Raw genomic sequence first — 18,909 nt, 5'->3', positions numbered from 1 at the left:
CCTGTACCTAATAAGCGTGTCCAGTGAATGTATAACAAAGCAACTTCCCCCAAAGTCTCAGACATTTGTGGTTCTGCCAGAATGTTTAAACCTCATAACCAGATGTTACTGATTGCACATACAACAACCTCTCTTCCTGATAATTTTTTTGTTCCCTCCCTCTTTCCTCTTCTTGTATTCCCCACTCTGGCCTCTCACCTCTTCTCACCTTTCCCCATGGTGCCCTCTTCCTTCCCTTTCTCCCATGGTCCACTCTCCTCTCCTATCAGATTCCTTCTTCTCCAGTCCTTTACCTTTCCCAGCCACCTTGTTTCACCCATCACCTTCCAGCTATCCTCCTTTCCTACCCCTCATCTTTTTATTCTGATGTCTTGCCCCTTACTTTCCTGTCCCAGAAAAGGGTCTCTGCCTGAAATGTGAACTGTTTATTAATTTCTATAGATGCTGCCTGACCTACTGAGTTCCTCCAGCATTTTGTGTGCACTGCTCTGGACCTGCAACATCTTACTCTCCACAATTCTCATTCCTGAAGGGACTGCCTATTGCTTATCCATATTACCACAAACACTGTACTCCACCAAGTAGTCATTATTTCTGATAATCTTGCACCATATTGGCAAGGTTTTCAATGAAAGGTATTATCATTGCTCATTTTCCAACAGTTTAGAGCAGGACTCTGTATTGATTTGGAAATATCAAACTTCAGTGTATCACAGTCCAGATTCCAGATTCAATTAAATAGGGCAAGCATTTATTTAATCCAGTATAAAGTCATGAGTTGTACAAAAATGCAATTCATATACCGTGAATTCTGGTTAATTGGGATACATTGGGATCAGTACATTTGGCCCAATTAAGCAAGTGCCCCAATTAGCTTAAGTTTAATGGAAATAGTTAAAAAGGTTTTAAAAAAAAAGACAAAGTACCATTTAACTGAGTAACAAATTGTGCATTTAAATGAAATTAAATATGAATAAATTAGAAAACTAGAACTGCAAGAATTTTGCAGACTTCGATGAGATGAGAGGCACTGATCGCGTGGCTAGCACTACACTGTATTAGTTCCTAATAGTTATCGAAGGGGGAATTCATCCTGTGTACGCCACCATGTTCTTTTCATCGACTGCAAATGATGAACAAAATCAGAACAGACACCAAGCACAGATAAAAGACTGCCTTCATACACAATGCTTTTGATGATTGCATCATCATAACATTAAGATCATTGTCAATACCTTCAAACGCTTCATAGTTTCTATCTTGTTGAAGTAGTGAAACCATTTCATTTTTACTCCCGGCCACTTCTGGCACCACCAAGCATGAAAGCTTGAAATCACAGTGAGGAAAATAGTTCTGAATTGTTTTACTGGTTATTTCTCAGCAACTGTCAGTGACAAAAATCACTGCTTTTTGAACATAAGCCCATGCAAATGACACTATTTAAAAACTGTTCACTCAAAGCACGGTGAAGTGTCTAACAGCCACATAAACGCATGCGACTGTTGCTTGTTAAAAATTGTTCGGCAACAGTCTCCTGTCCCAATTAAGTGGCATAGTGTCCCAGATAAACAAAGGGAATATCTATCATTTTCTTGATTAGTTTTTGTTCTTTAAGTATTGTCCCAAATAAGCAGCTGCCCCAATTAACCAATGGCTCAGTTAACGAGAATCCACATACTCATGGTTTATACAAGAATCTATAATGAAAATTATAAATGTAAGAAACAAGATTCATAGGAGACTATTTGGTCTTTTGAACCGTTCTGCCATTCATCGACTTCTTTGCTGATCATCTGTATCAGTGCTTTTTTCTGCACAATCTCCATGTTCTTCGATTTCATTAAAATATATTTGTCTCAATTCTGCATGCTCAATAAGCCTCCATAGAATAGAATGTGGAGAATTTCTACGATTTATCATTTTTTGACTTATTCTCACACTGAGAGAGCCAGTTCTAGACTCTTGCAACTAGAACTGCAAGAATTTTACAAACTTCAATGAGAGGCATTGATCGTGTGGCTAGCCAGAGGCTTTTTCCCAGAGCTGAAATGGCTAAAGAGAGGGGGCATAGCTTTGAGGTGCGTGGAAAAGAGTACCAAGGGGATGCCAGGGGCAAGTTTTTCACACAGAGGGTGGTGGGTGTGTGGAATGCACAGCAGGCAGTGGTGGTGGAAGTGGATACAATAGGGTCTTTTAAGAGCCTCTTAGATAGGTACATGGAGCTTAGAAAACTAGAGGGCTATGCGCTAGGGAAATTCTAGGCATTCTCTAGAGTAGGTTACATGGTCGGCACAACGTTGTGGGCCGAAGGGCCTGTAATATGCTGCAACTTTCTATCATCTCTCATTTGTCTATACTCTGGAAAATATAGGTACAGTCTCATCAATCTGTCCTTATACACCAAACATAGCAGATGTCCAGTGAACATTGTTGAGTTCTATCTACTAACTGCTTTTCCTGGTAGATAGACCAAACTGACACAACTCTTCAGGTGTGCTCTCACAAACGATGTGTAGAACTGCAATAAGCTATCTGAGCTCAAGAATTATTTGCACTTCTTGTATAGCTACAGAAACTGCATACTTACATAAGAATACCGTGAGCTCTTTCCAATAGTTTAGTGCTGGCAGAACTGAGAAAAATCCCCTCATCTTCAATCAAGGAATGGCCACTGGTGATCCTTGAAGTCTGGACACTTGTTCTGCCATTCCAGTTTATTCCCTGCAGGTCACTATTTAAAACAAAGAGAAGAACGTTACTGTTAAAAATAAGAAAGCCAATGGAAGTTCAGATCCAAAAAAAAGAGGAAGCAATGGTACAACACAGCAGGCACATCAGCATCAGAAAGACCAAAAGCAAAATAACAAATGAGAAAATCTGCAGATGCTGGAAATCCAAGCAACACACACAAAATGCTGGAGAAACTCAACAAGCCAGGCAACATCAAGGGAAAAAAGTACAGTCAACGTTTTGGGCTGAGACCCTTCAGCAGGACAACATTCACTCATCACCCTTCATTTGAACTTGTTTAGGATCTAAGCAAAAGTTTCACATAAAATGTAACTGTATTCATTTCAAATAATATATCTGAAATGTGATACTTCCAAAAAGTCCGACAGCATCTTAAACTTGACTTTGGGACTATTTCATCAACATTGTAATGAAAACTGATTAACATCAGCCGCTAGCTATGTTTTTCTCCTTACAAAAGCTAGCAATTTACTGAGTGTTTCCAACATGTTCCTGGGTTTATTTTATTCTGATCTGTTCATTTTGTCTTGACTGGAAAAGTATGATTACTCCATTTCAGGCAATAACACCTAAAAACCTGAGACTTCATGCATGATCTACTGAAATGCAGCAGAGACTGATCCACATCCTGCCAACTCTAATAAGCATTTCTCTGCTTTATCAATCATTCCTCAAAAATAATCACAACTGAAATAATTCTGTAACAATTCTAACTGTAAACACACCATGCATATTGAGGCAGTACCAAAGCCGTACCAAGGCTCATTCATGCTCTGACCTCCTAAATGAAGGTGAAATATGTAAAATTGAATCTGTCAAATACACATTTAAATAGGATTCGTCACATCCTTAACAAAAATGTAGAGACACAATGGAAAGTGCTCTATCAAAAACCTTACACTGCAAGGTTAACACTGAAAATTGGAAATCAATAGAACCAAAAGCTGAAATGCAAATTAGAAAAAAACCATTAAACTTAACATGAATGAAAACAGATATGCAATGTGAGAAAGGATTAAAATTTCATAGTTCATAAAATCAGGTACCCAAATAGGATAGTAAGAGTGAGGTGAAGCCCCATATTGCAAGCAGCTAAACACTGTTGGAGATCCAAGCTATATCCTCGTGAACCATACTCTGGTTTAATTTCTGAACATGCAGGCAGTGAATACCAGAACGCAGGAGTTCAACAGTTGAGGTAAGGATCAAAGGAGGAGCTCAACAGTAGGTCTGACAATACCTCCCCATCATCCACACTGTATAGAATTTGTACTTACCCACACCAGAAATGTGAGATTAAGAAACTATGCAAAAGGAGCAAATAAGACTAAATTAGAAGCAAATGGACAGTAAACATTAATAAATTGTTAAGAACTTAAACTAGGAAGGAAAGGGAAAGAGCTCGGAAAAAATGAAGTCAGAGAAGCAGGGAACAATTGTCATGGTTGAGTTAGGCTGCAGGGCTGTCACCATGCTGTACTACTCCATGACTATGGAAAGGAAGACCATGATAAAAACTATGCTATCTGCAGTGCTGACAGTTTAGCAGGAGCACCTTCCCACAACTCTATCAGTACTCCTGCTGTTTGTCCTCAATTTTGTTGAAATCAATGCCAAAAAAGTTACATTAATGTTGTTAAATAAGATAAAATTTGTTCTCAAGCCTCCAACAGCCAAAGATTTTCTCAAACAGGAGGAGTGTTAAGAGACTTTATGTTAAAAGGATTATGTAGATGATTCTAAGGCTCAGACACGGCCATCAATGGCACTGTAATGAATACTGGGGATGTGTCAAAGCCAGAGTCCAGAAATGGAGGAGCACTAAGATTGCAAATGATTTGGAGATATGGAGGTTACCAAGATAAATAGGCACTTTGGTCTGCGGGAGGTGGGGGTTGGTGACAGAGAAGAGATTTTAAAAAGTGAGTAAGAATTTACTAATTTTAAGAATGTCATGGGTGAATAAGCATGATCAATTATCATTTAAACAGTAAACAACAAAGTACAACTATTCCTTTGTAGGAGCAAACCAACAGATCACACAGAGCTGGTGTTCAAACTAACAGGCAATTTATTAAAGCCAAAGCTGGTCTATCTGATGTGACGAAAGTACACATAGACTAAGATGTTAACTGTTCTGCGCTGGCACCAGTGGGATCAGCAGTTGGTCTGCCACCTGTCTTCAGGAGAAAGAGAGATAGGAAAACAATGGAGCAGCATTTGGAGATGTTAATGAAGGGACGGGAGAGTTTAGCGGAAGGAGACACGGTCTAAGAGCTGTCAAGATTGGCTTCTCTTTGAACCCTGAACTGTTTGAAGTGATGGACAGGCGATACCCCAGCAGGGGGATAAAAAGGGACAGGTTCGCTAAGGGAAGACATACACAACACCACGAGGTAACGAGACCCTGGAAGCGGTGCGCCTCCCACAAGTCAGTGGGAGTTTTGGAGGGCTGGTCGCGGGATCAAGCCATAGACGCACAGGGTGGAAAGGTACGGTCGGCGGGAACCTGGTGTGTGTCCGCCCTTGCCTGGGTGCCAGGTTCACTGCAGAGGAGCGATCGTATCTGAAAACGGAGGGGTCACAGTCGGTGACCTCAGAAGACATTACAAAGGGCTCGCCCGAAAGCTGACTGCGAAGAATATCGAAGGTCTGTGTGGAAGCCGTTTGAATATTCATTCGCTTTTGCTCTCTCTCTCCTTCCCCCCCACCACTCCGTCCACAGCCACGGCAGTGATTACTGTGAACTGAACTGAACTCAATTGAACTGAACTTTGCGTCACTTTGAAACTGGACATTTACCCCTAGACAACAGTAGAGCTTGATTGATCCTGTTATCCTAATTCTGTGTACATGTGTGTTTATCATTGCTGAACTGTTGCATTTATTATCCTTTTGATTAGAGTACTGTGTTGCTTATTTCTTTAATAAAACTTTCTTAGTTCCAGTAATCCAGACTCCAACTGAGTGATCCCTTTCTGCTGGTTTGGCAACCCAGTTACGGCGTACGTAACATAAGTGGGGTTCTCATCCGGGATTTTGAACGTTAAATTTGGGACGGAGTAAATTGATTGGGTTAAAATTCCCGAAAGAAAGAAAAGGCAAACAGCAGAAATGGAGATTGAGGAATTTCTAAAGGCGCCGACCTTGGAGGCATTAGAGGATGCCAGGAAAGCGGAATTGGCAGCTGTGGCCAAACGGTTGAATCTTGTTAAGGAGAAGTCGACAATGAGGAGGGAGGAGATACACAGAGCTATCGTAGAGCACTATGTATCTAAAGGTGTGTTTCCCCAAGGGGAGCTGGAGGTGGTGTCTATTGAAAAACCTGCTGGAGACGCGGTACAGGTGCAGCTTGAAAAACTGAAATTCGAACACGAGTTCCGGGTATGGCAGTTAGAACACGAAGAGAAGCAGTTAGAAAGGCAGGAGAAAGAGAAGCAGTTAGAAAGGCAGGAGAAAGAGAAGCAGTTAGAAAGGCAGGAGAAAGAGAGAGAGAGAGAGAGTTAGAAAGGCAGGAGAAAGAGAAACAGTTAGAAAGGCAGGAGAGAGAGAGACAGTTGGAGCGAGAAGAGAGGGATAAACAGTTGGAGCAAGAAGAAAGGCAGTTGGAGCGAGAGGAGAAACAGAGGGAAAGGGAATTTGAGCTGGAGAAGTTAAAGATGATGGCAGAGCAGGGGCCCATGCCGAACCAAGGTGGAGGGTTCAGGGCAACCCAGGAGGTTAGGCTGGTTCCCCCATTTGGCGATATCGACGTGGATTGGTACCTTCTCCATTTCGAAAAAGTTGCTACAAGTCAGGACTGGCCGAGGGATAAGTGGGCTGTTTTGCTTCAGTGTGTACTAAAAAGGAAAGCCCAACAAGCTTACTCAGCTTTGTCCGTGGAAGATGCCCAGAGGTATGAGGTGGTGAAAGAGGCCATCCTCAGGATTTATGAGTTGGTCCCGGAGGCATACCGGCAGAGGTTCCGGAATGTGAGGAAGCAGTGGGACCGCACGTACTTACGAGTTTGCCCGTGAGATGCAGACATATTGTGAGCATTGGTGCACCTCGAAGGGGGTAGATGGGGATTATGACGGACTGCTACAGCTGATCCTGATTGAGCAGTTTAAAGGTTGTGTCCCTGAGGGTATGAGACCCTACCTAGATGAGAAAGAGGCAGCCACGTTAGCCGCAACTGCTAAGTTAGCGGATGAGTACGTGTTGACGCATAAAATGAAGTTTGCCCCGAGTAAAGGCTACCAGAAGGATAGTCAGGACGGCAGGGAGAGTCCGCCAGAAAAGTCAGAAAGTAAGCCGGGGACTAGTGAGAAGGATAAGGTTGACCGGGAGCAGTCTGGTAGGAAGTCTCCTGGGGTCGTCTGTTATAATTGTGGGAAAGTTGGACACTTTGCGTCCAGGTGCTTTGCCCCAAAGAATGAGACAGGGAAAGGAAAAACGGCGATTTTGACTGGCTGTATCGAGCTGGTAAACGAACCGCTAGGAGAGGAAAGGTCTGCCAAAGTTCAGGAAGGGCGCGAGAGGTTTATCTCGGCCGAACTGGTGTCGGTGAAGGAGGGGTTAAACCCAGTTCCAGTGCGGATCTGGAGAGACACAGGAGCGTGTCAGTCATTGATATTGAAGAGTGTATTAGAGTTTAGCTCAGAGACCCAGACTGAGGAGGTCAAGGTAAAAGGTATTGGGGGAGGGACAGAGGCAGTCCCTTTGCACCAGATACACCTACAAAGCAACTTGGTCTCTGGACTAGTCACGATCGGGGTGAGGCCCGAATTACCGTTGAAAGGCGTGGAAGTCTTGCTCGGTAATGACCTCGCCGGGGGAATCGTGTTCCCAGCCGTGAGATTGACAGGTCAGCCTGCCAGCATTGAGGCCCCGCCCATGGACTCACAGGTTCATGCCGAAGTAAATTTAGCTGAGACGTACCAGGAGGAGGTAGAAAGTGAAAAGAAGGAACGTAATGAAACAGGAGGAAGTGGGGAAATTAAGGTAGATTTATCAGTAGAGAAGAAGGACTTTATACAAGTACAGGAGCGAGACGAGGAAACAGCTCTCTCTGAAGCAGGATTAAAAAGAGAGCCAGCAGGCTATTGTGTGGAGGAGGAGGAGGTGCTAAGGAAGGAAGGGAGACCAAGTACCACAGATGAGGAATGGGGGATGGTGCCAAAAATCTCTGGGGATGAGATTTTTAACCTGGCCCACAAGGTACTCCTCGGTGGACATTTTGAGGTGCTGAAGGAAACAGTCGGCGGAATCATGAAAGAGGTTTACTGGCTGCACAGGAGGAAGGATGTTATTGATTATGGCAGACACGAACTGAGACGGTCACAGGCTTTTGATATGCTGACGAACCTAGTCGGTGTTAGCGCGGAAATCAACAAAGCTAGGGTCCCCCTGATAAGGAAAAAGAACCATTTTGAAAAGATGAGCATGGTATCGACCAGATGGGAGAAGGCTATTGTTTTGGCCAGCTCTGTTGATAAGGTCTCTCCCTTAATCCCCGAACAAAGCGACTCTTCAGAAGTAATTAAATGGCTCGCACACGTGTGTTTGATTGTCCCGAGGCGATGCAAAGAACTGGGACGTTGGGTGGTGTTTGTCACGCTAGGTCAGCCTAGTGAGCAACACCCCTATAGAATGAGTAATTCGGTGACGAAAGGGCTAACGAACACAGAAGTGTGTATTGGCGATGTGATACAGCTGTCTGAACCCAGCTTGATAGTGAACCTTGAAAAAAATGAGTTCGGCCACACGAAGGTCACTTATCTGGGAACTGTGGTAACACAGGGGCAGCTGGCAGCAATGCAAGCTAAAGTGTGGGCTATCTCTGACATCCCAACCCCGACAGACAAGAGGGCCCTCAGAAGGCTCTTGGAGATGGTGGGGTACTGTAGGAAGTTTTGCAAAAACTCTGCGGTTACTACCCCTCCCCCTCCTACTAAGCCCTTGCGGAAGAAAACTAAGTCGGGATGGGACGACCCTTGTTATTGTGGTCTGGGATGAAACCCAATGAGAGGTTACATTGATCGCAATTCATCAGTGTTTTCGGCCACTATGAAGTTTGCTAAGTTGAAGCCTGGTTTAAGGGATTATTAATAACACATATAAAAGGAACAGAAAATGTGATTGCTGACTGTCTGTCAGGTGTTGACAACTTAAAATTCGCTGTATTAGCCAAATAGCTGATGAAGATGTATATTTGTGTGTATCAAATAATGTACTCATGTTTGTAATTTTTACCCCGGTAAAAATCCTTAAAGGTGAGGGGTGTGACGAAAGTACACATAGACTAAGATGTTAACTGTCCTGTGCTGGCACCAGTGGGATCAGCAGTTGGTCTGCCACCTGTCTTCAGGAGAAAGAGAGATAAGGAAAACAATGGAGCAGCATTTAGAGATGTTAATGAAGGGACGGGAGAGTTTAACGGAAGGAGACACGGTCTGAGAGCTGTCAAGATCGGCTCCTCTTTGGACCCTGAACTGTTTGAAGTGATGGACAGGCGATACCCCAGCAGGGGGATAAAAAGGGACAGGTTCGCTAAGGGAAGACACACACGCCACCACGAGGTAACGAGACCCTGGAAGCGGTGCGCCTCCCACAAGTCGGTGGGAGTTTTGGAGGGCTGGTCGCGGGATCAAGCCATAGACGCACAGGGTGGAAAGGTACGGTCGGCGGGAACCTGGTGTGTGTCCGCCCTTGCCTGGGTGCCAGGTTCACTGCAGAGGAGCGATCGTATCTGAAAACGGAGGGGTCACAGTCGGTGACCTCAGAAGACATTACAAAGGGCTCGCCCGAAAGCTGACTGCGAAGAATATCGAAGGTCTGTGTGGAAGCCGTTTGAATATTCATTCGCTTTTGCTCTCTCTCTCCGTCCCCCCCACCACTCCGTCCACAGCCACGGCAGTGATTACTGTGAACTGAACTGAACTCAATTGAACTGAACTTTGCGTCACTTTGAAACTGGTCATTTACCCCTAGACAACAGTAGAGCTTGATTGATCCTGTTATCTTAATTCTGTGTACATGTGTGTTTATCATTGCTGAACTGTTGCATTTATTATCCTTTTGATTAGAGTACTGTGTTGCCTATTTCTTTAATAAAACTTTCTTAGTTCCAGTAATCCAGACTCCAACTGAGTGATCCATTTCTGCTGGTTTGGCAACCCAGTTATGGGGTACGTAACACTGAGTAAGAATTTGCTGCATCTTTTACATTCTCTATTGACGAGATTAGCAGTAAAACTACATTTTGATAACAGAATGGCAGCTACAGGGAGACTGAAGTAACAGACTAGGTCCTGATTACAGAATAAAATGATTATCCACAGGCCTAAACAGCAAATATATTCTCTGTTACAATAATGGGCACATGCTATAACACAATTTGTAAAACTGAAGCGTTGCCGCTGCTGCATTTCTCTGCAATTCCTTGTTATCATATTAGCACAATCCACATCTCTATTTAGTAGCTATTAACCCTCACTATTCTTTCCCCTACGACATCCTGGCAATGCAGAGTTAATTCCCAATCTGAACACACAATTCAAGGTTTCTCATAGCTATAATAACTAGGAGAGAAGAACTCAGGACTGTTGTTATTAGTATGCTGGCAATCCCATACATTCAGAATGAAGTCACACAGGAAGCAGCTGTAGGTTTTATAAGGTTACTAAGCAACTAAAAGGATGCACAATAAATTGAATGTCTATATCTTCACCAAACTCATTATGAACTCACTTCAGAAATGAATTAGCAATGCAATGAGATCAGTTTACACTTCGGCAATCTATCTTCACATTAACTCTACAGCCATTTATCTTTACCACTCACAAATACACAGTATGTGCACTATCATACAAAGTAAATTAACCTGAAATCTGTTTTAACTTCTGATTTTGATGCAGAACGACTGATAGAAGTGGTTTCTGGCAACAGTACAGTGCAAGGCATAAAATTACCAGGTTATAGAAACAAATAAATGGCACAAAAAGAGGAATGTCAAGATAGTTTTCACCTGCTGGTCAGAAATCTGACAGAAGGGAAGTAGCTGTTCCTAAAATGTTGAGCGTGTCCCCTCAGGCATCTGTGCCTCCCCCCAGTGATAGTAATGAGGCCATGTGTTGACAGAAAGGGTCCTTTCTGATACATTGACTATTGAAGATATCCTTGATAGTGGGGAGGGTTCTGCCTGTGATGGAGCTGACTGATTCTACAGTCCTCTGCAACTTCTTGTGATCCTGTGCATTGGAGACTCCATACCAAGCTGTGATGCAACCAGATAGAACGCTCGCCACCATAAATCTTTAGAAATTTGCAAGACTCTTTGGTGAATAACCAAATCTCCTCAATTTCCTAACCAAGTGGAGCCACTGGCATGTCCCCTTCATGGTTACATCAATGCGCTGGGCCCAGGGTAGATGCTCTGAGATGTTGATGTCCAGGAACATGAAGCTAGTCATCCTTTCAACCACTTACCCCGGGTGAGGGCTGGTGTCTGTTCTCTTCACTTCCCCTTCCTGAAGTCCACATCAATTCCTTGGTCTTGTTGACACAAAGGTTATTGTTTGACACCACTCAACTAGCCAATCTCTCTCACTACTGTTTGTGGACTGGTCATCTAGATTCTGACAACAGTGCTATTCTTATCGATAGTGCTTAGCCATACAGCCATGAGTGCAGAGAGAGAACAGTAGGCTAAGCACACAGCTTTGAAGTGCAGCTGAGTCGACTGTCAGGAAGGAGAACTCAAATTTTCCAGATAGCCACTGCAGACTAAACTTTGGAGCTACAAGATTGGCTTAGTGTTTTTTCCACATAACCTTGCGTTTAAAAATGAATCTAATCTGCATTGCTGTAACTGGCTGTTTTAGTGAAATTAAATGAAAGATAGCAAATATTTATCTGTAGTTGATACAAAGGAAATTGAATCCATGCTAAAACTCTGCTAAAATGCATTAATAAAATATACTAATAATCTCAACTTCCTAGATAAGCTGTGATAACATCTCATTCTCATGCCTTTAATACAGACTACATTTGCAAGTACACACAGTTATTCACTTTGTAATTGAGCACTGCATTCATTCTCAGTTGACATGTGTAAAAAGCCAGAGGCCAGGTTAGCTCTGCATTAAGTAATCCTCAGCTTGGGCAGTAACTGGCCTCAATGCCCCTTTCGAGAAAGAAGAGGAGAAAATAGATCAGCACAACATATGTCCTCTTGATTTGTGACATGTTGGAAGATACTAGTTACTACCAGTCTTACTTTAGTAATGAGGCAGACTAAATGTAAATATAGGAAAGCATCTTTTAAACTGCCATATCCAAAAAAAAGAAACTATGTTGCTAGATATTTTAAAAGACCGTCACACTGGAAGGTCACCAATTGTCAAATGGCTCATTAATACTCAATGTTGAGTGCCACACAAAAATGGGGACATGAAGAAACAGGTTTTAAATTTACAGATGTAACACACTGTAAGGTTTCACTGCTAATGTAATGGCTTCTCTGTAATGTTCCACTGCTGAGGTAATGGTTTCTCTGTAGCTGTAACATTTGGGTTATGACTAGAGATAACGAGGCAGGCTAGTCAATGAGTTGAATGCTGTTCTTTTTTGTGTGTCTGGGAGCCATGAATTCGTGGACTTTTGCCGGGGAGAGATGAGGAGAGAAGACGCGAACGGAGAGAGTTGGTAGACCTCGGATGGAGTGGACTTGGAGCGAGGGTCCAAAGGTCAGCGACGATTGGAGGAGGTCGATGGTGGACGAATGGCTTATCAGTGAGCTCTGTTACGCATTAGACAGTTTCATGAGAATGGGCCCCTTTTCTTTTTTTGTTTTCTTTACAGTCTGTGTTGGCAGAAACATCTCTGACTCCATCACACTGAGCACTGGATCCCCATTGTGTGCTTAGCCCATTGCTGTTTACACTGCTAACACATGACTGTGCAGCCAGATTCAAGGAGAACCTGATCATTAAATTTGCAGATGATACCGCAGTGGTGGGGCTCATCAGCAAAAATGATGAAACAATGTACAGGGAGCAGGTCAGGCACCTAGAGAGCTGGTGCAGTGATAACAACTTGATGTTTAATGTCATCAAAACCAAGGAGATGATCGTCAATTTCAGACAGTCTCAGCCTGAGCACACACCCCTCAGCATCAACGGTTCCACAGTGGAGAGAGTGGAAAACATCAAGTTCCTTGGGGTGCAGATCTCGGACAATCTCACCTGGTCCAGGAACACCACTGGGATTGTGAAACGGGCCCAGCAGAGATTGCACTTTCTGAGGAAGCTTAAACAAGCATCACTCCCCACTAACATCTTAACTACATTCTACAGAGGCGTGGTTGAGAGTGTGCTGACCTTTTGCATCACAACCTGGTACTCCAGCTGCAGTGCTGTTGACAAAAAAGCCTTGCAGAGGGTGGTTAGGGGAGCAGAGAAGGTTACTGGAGTCTCTCTACCTTCTGTCCAAGACCTCTTTCAGAGTCCATGCCTCCAGAAGACACGGCACATCATTAAAGACCCCTCACACCCTCTCCACGAACTGTTTGTTCTTCTGCCATTAGGCAAATGTTACAGGAGCATCAAAACTAAAACCACAAGGCTACTAAACAGCTTCTTCCCACAGGCAGTCAGACTGCTAAATAGCTGCTCTACTTGACTCTGCTTTGGACACTTATAACTTGATTTTAACTGACATGTGGCTGTTGTGTTTTACTATTTATTGTTATGTTTATTACTTAGTGTTGCGTTTGTTATGTTATGATTGCACTGCTCCTGGGAAATGCTGTCTCATTCTGCCCTGCAGAGCTGATGTACGGTTAGAATGACAATAAAGTTTTTTGAATCTTTGAATCTAACCATATAGTCAAATTAATAATTGTAAAGCTCAATCATTTAATTGCATATTGTGTACTGTTTGTTATTTCGTGGTACTGATTTATAACAGAGAGCGCAGCATCCACCCAAATGAGATTTCTTAAGTTTGGCCAGGCCGGGGGCTATCATCCCCTAGATTAAGCTGCTCGCCGAAGCAAGAGTGACACAGATGACAAAATCTGGAAGCTTAACGGACTGTAAGGAAAAGATGAATACTGACAGACATATGGTAGATGAAGAGTAATGCAGAAAAATGAGGTAATGCAGTTTGTGATGTTGCATACCTCGTGGGTATCTTGTGACTGTCTTATGACCATGATGTAATTATGACCATATTGTATCATTTCTTAATGCATGCATTACTAAATGACAATAAAAGAGGACTGTGTGTCCTCATAATCTAATCTAATTGAGTATCTTGTCAGCATGATATAACGGTCTTGTGATGGTGGGGTGATGTAATTTTCCCACCAGTGTGAGGTCACGTGATGACATGTTCTCAACAGGTATATAACAGGAAACCCTTGTTGTTACACAGTTGATTCGATGTTTAATTCATCAGTTACTCCGTTATGCTGCGTATTCATCTCATGAAGCAGCTTTGTTTTAAAGTGGAGTTTTACTTTCTATTGTAAGTCTAGTATTGGAGGGTGAAGACCTTACTAAAGTATGGGAACCTGAAGGATTGAGTAAAGTTGGTGTCATTTGGCGGTTTAACACAGGATCGACCTTATTGAATCTTCGTTCAGAAATAGTGGCCTGCATCTGAGATAACCCCTGTAAGATCAGGAAGGTTTGTGCAGTGTTCATTCACCAGGAAAAAGGTCAGTTCCTTTAAGCCGTTTTATTTCCTTCGTCGTGAATCTTTTGGACAGAATCAGCAGTAACGTCACGTCTTGAAGAAATCCATTTCCAGAGAAGTCTCTCCTTATTGACTGTGTAAATCACTTGGACTTCCGAATTTACCATTTTAAGACTGTGTTCGAATTTACCACTTTAAGACTGTATTCAAGTTTATCACTTTATGACTGTGTTCGAATTTACCACTTTAAGAACTGTTCCAGAGTTGCCACATAGCAGTTAACTTCCAGTTAAGTTAGTCGTTTGAATACTTTTCGTTATTGTTACGCAGAGTTTAATAAATGTTTGTTTGTTTTTAAAACCTGACTCAATGCTATATTCATTGTTGCTGGTCACGTGACAGTGAGAAACAATCATGGGACTCATGGCCTCATCCAGCAATATAACTTGACTATTCTATGATATTAAGACCCATTACAAACTATAGTGTTTTTGGAAATGTAGTGAAGGGGGAGAAAGTATGGTACAGAATAAGCCATCTGATCAGTAAGCTCATCATCTTTTTCTTAAAAAAAGGATTGATGAGTCTAAATCAATATGGCTTTTAAAATATCAGATGATAGAAAGCTGAACCAAACCAATGAACTCATTTGGCTCTCAAAGCCAAAACTCAGTTGAGCCAATTCAAAGTTTAATAACTTTCTATAAAAGAAAATTCTGAGCTAAGTGTGTGAATTTTTGATTAAGAGATACACACACTGACAAGGAATTTTTTAATCTCTAAATTTCTTTCATATTCAAAAACTTCCAATGAATATTGATTTTTCAAAATAATCCCTAGTTGCCCTTGAGACAGTGGTGCCTTCTTGAACTGCTGCAGTATTTGAAATGTGGGTATACTCTCAGTATCATGAGGGAGAAAGCGCCAGGATTTTTAATCCAGTGATGGTGGATGGCTGTGGTGTTGCCATGCTTTTGCTGCCCCTGCCCTACCAGCAGCCTTAGTATAGATTGTGTGTTTGGTAGACTCAATGATTGTTGCAGTGCATTTTGTAAATAGTACAAATTGCTGGTGCTGTGTGTGGATGGTGGAGGACGGGGTGCCCTACTAAGCAGGTCGTTTTGTCCTGTGTGTGAGCTTCTTCAGTGTTTGCAAGCTTTACTCATCTAGACAAATAGAGAGTATTCCACTGCAGTCCTGACTTGAACCTTATAAATGGAGGTCAGGATCTGGGAAGTCAGGAGGTGAATTACTAGCAGCGGGTTTCTGAACCTCTGACCAGCTCTTGCAGTCACCGAGTTTCTGACTACTTGAGTTCACTTTCAGGTCAATGGTAACCTCAAGGTATTGATTATAGGGGGATTCAGTGATTGTAAAGACGTTGAATGTCAGGGTGATAGCTGTATTTTTCCTTGTTGGGTATCATCATCACCTTGCATTTCTATGGAACAAATCTTACTTGCCACCTACCAGGCTCAGCCTCACTACTGTCCAGGTCTTGATACATTTGATGTAGATTTCCTCATTATCTGGAGTCACCAATGATACCGAAAATTGTGCCGTCATTGGCAAACATCCCTACATCTGATCTTGTGACTAAAAGTGGGTCATTAATGAAGCAGAAGTTTGTTGGGCCTAGGACATCACCGAGGAAATCCAGCACTGATGTCCTGTGACCGAGGTAACTGACCTCCAATCACCACAACCATCTTTCTTTGTGCTGGGTACAATTCCAAACAGCAGTGGGTTTTAAAGCCGGTTCCCATTTTTGGTGTTAAAACGTATATCTTCTACATCAACTCACTGCTTTGAATTACTCTGATCTCATTTATCTACCTCCTGCTCTAGACCACCTAAAACTAACAAGCATTCACCATCCCCTCAATTTCACTTAGTCTTCACCCTCACAGATGTTTTTTTTTGTTCTCTCCACCCTTTCTGCTTCTCTGTTGCTGCAAACAAGTGTGATTTCCAACTGTTCTGATGAAGAGACATAAACTAGAATCTGAGATTTTTCACTCCTGACCTACTGAATATTTGCAGTATTCTCTATTTTATTACAATCCAATATTTTAGTGTAAAGCCATCAAGTTTTCCCTAAAGTATTTGCAAGATACAATATTAGTTAAAAGTTGGATGGCATTTCAAAGCTCATGACATTTATCCACATTTACTACACAGTAGCATAGTGTTAGCACATAGTGTGACCACCGATTGGGGTTTGATTCCCCGTGTTGTCCATGAGCGTGTAGGTTTTCTCCTTGTGTGACCACCGATTGGGGTTTGATTCCCCCTGTTGTCCATGAGCGTGTAGGTTTCCTCTTGTGTGACCACCGATTGGGGTTTGATTCCCCCTGTTGTCCATGAGCGTGTAGGTTTCCTCTTGTGTGACCACCGACTGGGGTTCAATTCCCCCTGTTGTCCACGAGTGTGTAGGTTTCCCGCTTGTGTGACCGATTGGGGTTCGATTCCCCCTGGTTGTGCTCTGGTTTCCTTCCACTTTTCAAAGAGATGCATTTAGGGTCTGTTGGTTGTGGGCATGCAATTTTGGCACTGGACTGAGAAATCAAGGAGATTAAGGCGTGCAAGACTCCCCACCTCCATTCTAACACCTTTCTACAGGAACACCATCGAGTGTCCTATCTGATTGCATTATTGTGCGATATGGAAGCTGCAAGGCGTTGGACCGCAAGGCCCTACAAAGGACCGTAAAAACTGCCAAGAGAATCACCAGGGTCTCCCTGCCCCCATTTATGATGTTTATCAGAAGTGTTGCAGATGAAGGATCTAAAGTATTGTTGAGGTCCCACAATCTCTTTGACCCGCTACCATCAGGAAGGAGGTACAGCAGCATCAGAGCTAGTACTGCCAGCTTCTTCCCTCAAGCTGTGAGACTAAGGAATACCCAGCCACCACCAAGATCTTGTCACTAGGAATTGAGCTGTTTACTGTTTACCTGTGCTGCACTTTTCTAAATGCATTCGGAATTATATTTCATAAGCCTATTTATAGTATAATGTTTTCGGTTTATGTGTTGTGTGTGATATATGTAGTGTGTTTGTGCCGTGGTCTGGAGGTTGTACATATGTAGCCAGATGACAATAAACTTGAACTTGAATTTAAAGCATGGCCACACTGCATCCCACAATGCCCCTAGCATAATTTTTTTCTCGGCGGTTGATCAGGACAGGACTGCGCAAGCGCATGTACGTTGGTCCGTGAGGCAGTGGGAATATTTAAAAGACAGCAGTTTGTGGAAGATGGCCATTTTTCTTGGCGGTTGATCGGGACAGGACTGCGCAAGCACGTGTACGTCGGTCCGTGAGGCAGCGGGAGTATTTAAAAGAGAGCAGTTTGACGGAGCGGGCAATGGAGTAGAGGGAGACAGAGTAGAAAGGCTTTGTCTCAAGAGGCTTCGGCGAGCAGAGGCTGAGGACGAGCTTCACTCCATGTGAGGTAAGGCCGCGTAAGTTCCTTTAAAAAGAGAACAGCCTGCAGCGGTATTTTATTTGAAGCAAGGAAGGCGGCGAGGCTGTAGCGTATTGGGTAGGTCATGACAGCTGAGTTCAGCCCCATGGTTTGTTCATCCTGCAGCATGTGGGAAATCAGGGATACTTCCAGTGTCCCTGACGACTGTGTGTGCAGGAAACGTGTCCAGCTGCAGCTTCTGGCACAGCTCATTGAGCAGCTGCAGCTGCGACTGGATTCATATTGGAGCATCCGCGATGCTGAGAAAGTCGTGAATAGCACGTTCAGTGAGTTGGCCACACCGCAGGTACAGGCTACATAGGCAGAAAGGGAATGGGTGGCCACGAGACAGCGTAGCAGTAGGCAGGTAGTGCAGGAGTCCCCTGAGGTCATCTCCCTCCTAAACAGAGGATACTGTTTTGGATACTGTTGGGGGAGATGTCTCATCAGGGGAAGGCAGTAGCAGCCGAGTTCATGGCACCATGGGTAGCTCTGCTGCACAGGAGGGAAGGAAAAGGAGTGGGAGAGCTATAGTGATAGGGGATTCCATTGTAAGGGGAATAGATAGGCGTCTCTGCGGCCGCAAATGAGACTCCAGGAGGGTATGTTGCCCCCCTGGTGCAAGGGTCAAGGATGTCTCTGAGCGGCTGCAGGACATTCTGGAGTGGGAGGGTGAACAGCCAGTGGTCGTGGTGCACATAGATACCAACGATATAGGAAAAAAATGGGATGAGGTCCTACAAGGTGAATTTAGGGAGTTAGGAGATAAACTAAAAAGTAGGACCACAAAGGTAATAATCTCTGGATTACTACCAGTGCCACATGCTAGTCAGAGTAGAAATAGGAGGACATATCAGATGAATACGTGGCTTGAAAAATGGTGCAAGGGGGAGGGATTCAAATTTCTGGGGCATTGGAACCAGTTCTGGAGGAGGTGGATCCGGTACAAACAGGACGGTCTGCACCTGGGTTGGACTGGAACCAATGTCCTATGGGGAGTATTTGCTA

At 43.4% G+C, this 18,909-nt stretch overlaps 1 protein-coding gene across 6 annotated transcripts in view; it reads right to left on the bottom strand.

The window, feature by feature from the left end:
* The window catches only part of myo9aa (myosin IXAa), a 366,573-nt gene that overhangs the window by 107,425 nt on the left and 240,239 nt on the right, over positions 1-18,909 (bottom strand). For all 6 annotated transcript variants that reach the window (XM_063071043.1, XM_063071045.1, XM_063071047.1 and 3 more), the window contains exon 17: positions 2,588-2,731. In XM_063071043.1, coding sequence (XP_062927113.1) covers positions 2,588-2,731 — 144 coding nt within the window. The remainder of the gene's footprint in view (positions 1-2,587; positions 2,732-18,909) is intronic.

The sequence above is a fragment of the Mobula hypostoma genome, chromosome 18, assembly GCF_963921235.1.
Source record: "Mobula hypostoma chromosome 18, sMobHyp1.1, whole genome shotgun sequence".
Lineage (NCBI taxonomy): Eukaryota > Metazoa > Chordata > Chondrichthyes > Myliobatiformes > Myliobatidae > Mobula > Mobula hypostoma.
This window is presented reverse-complemented; position numbering and strand designations above follow the sequence as displayed.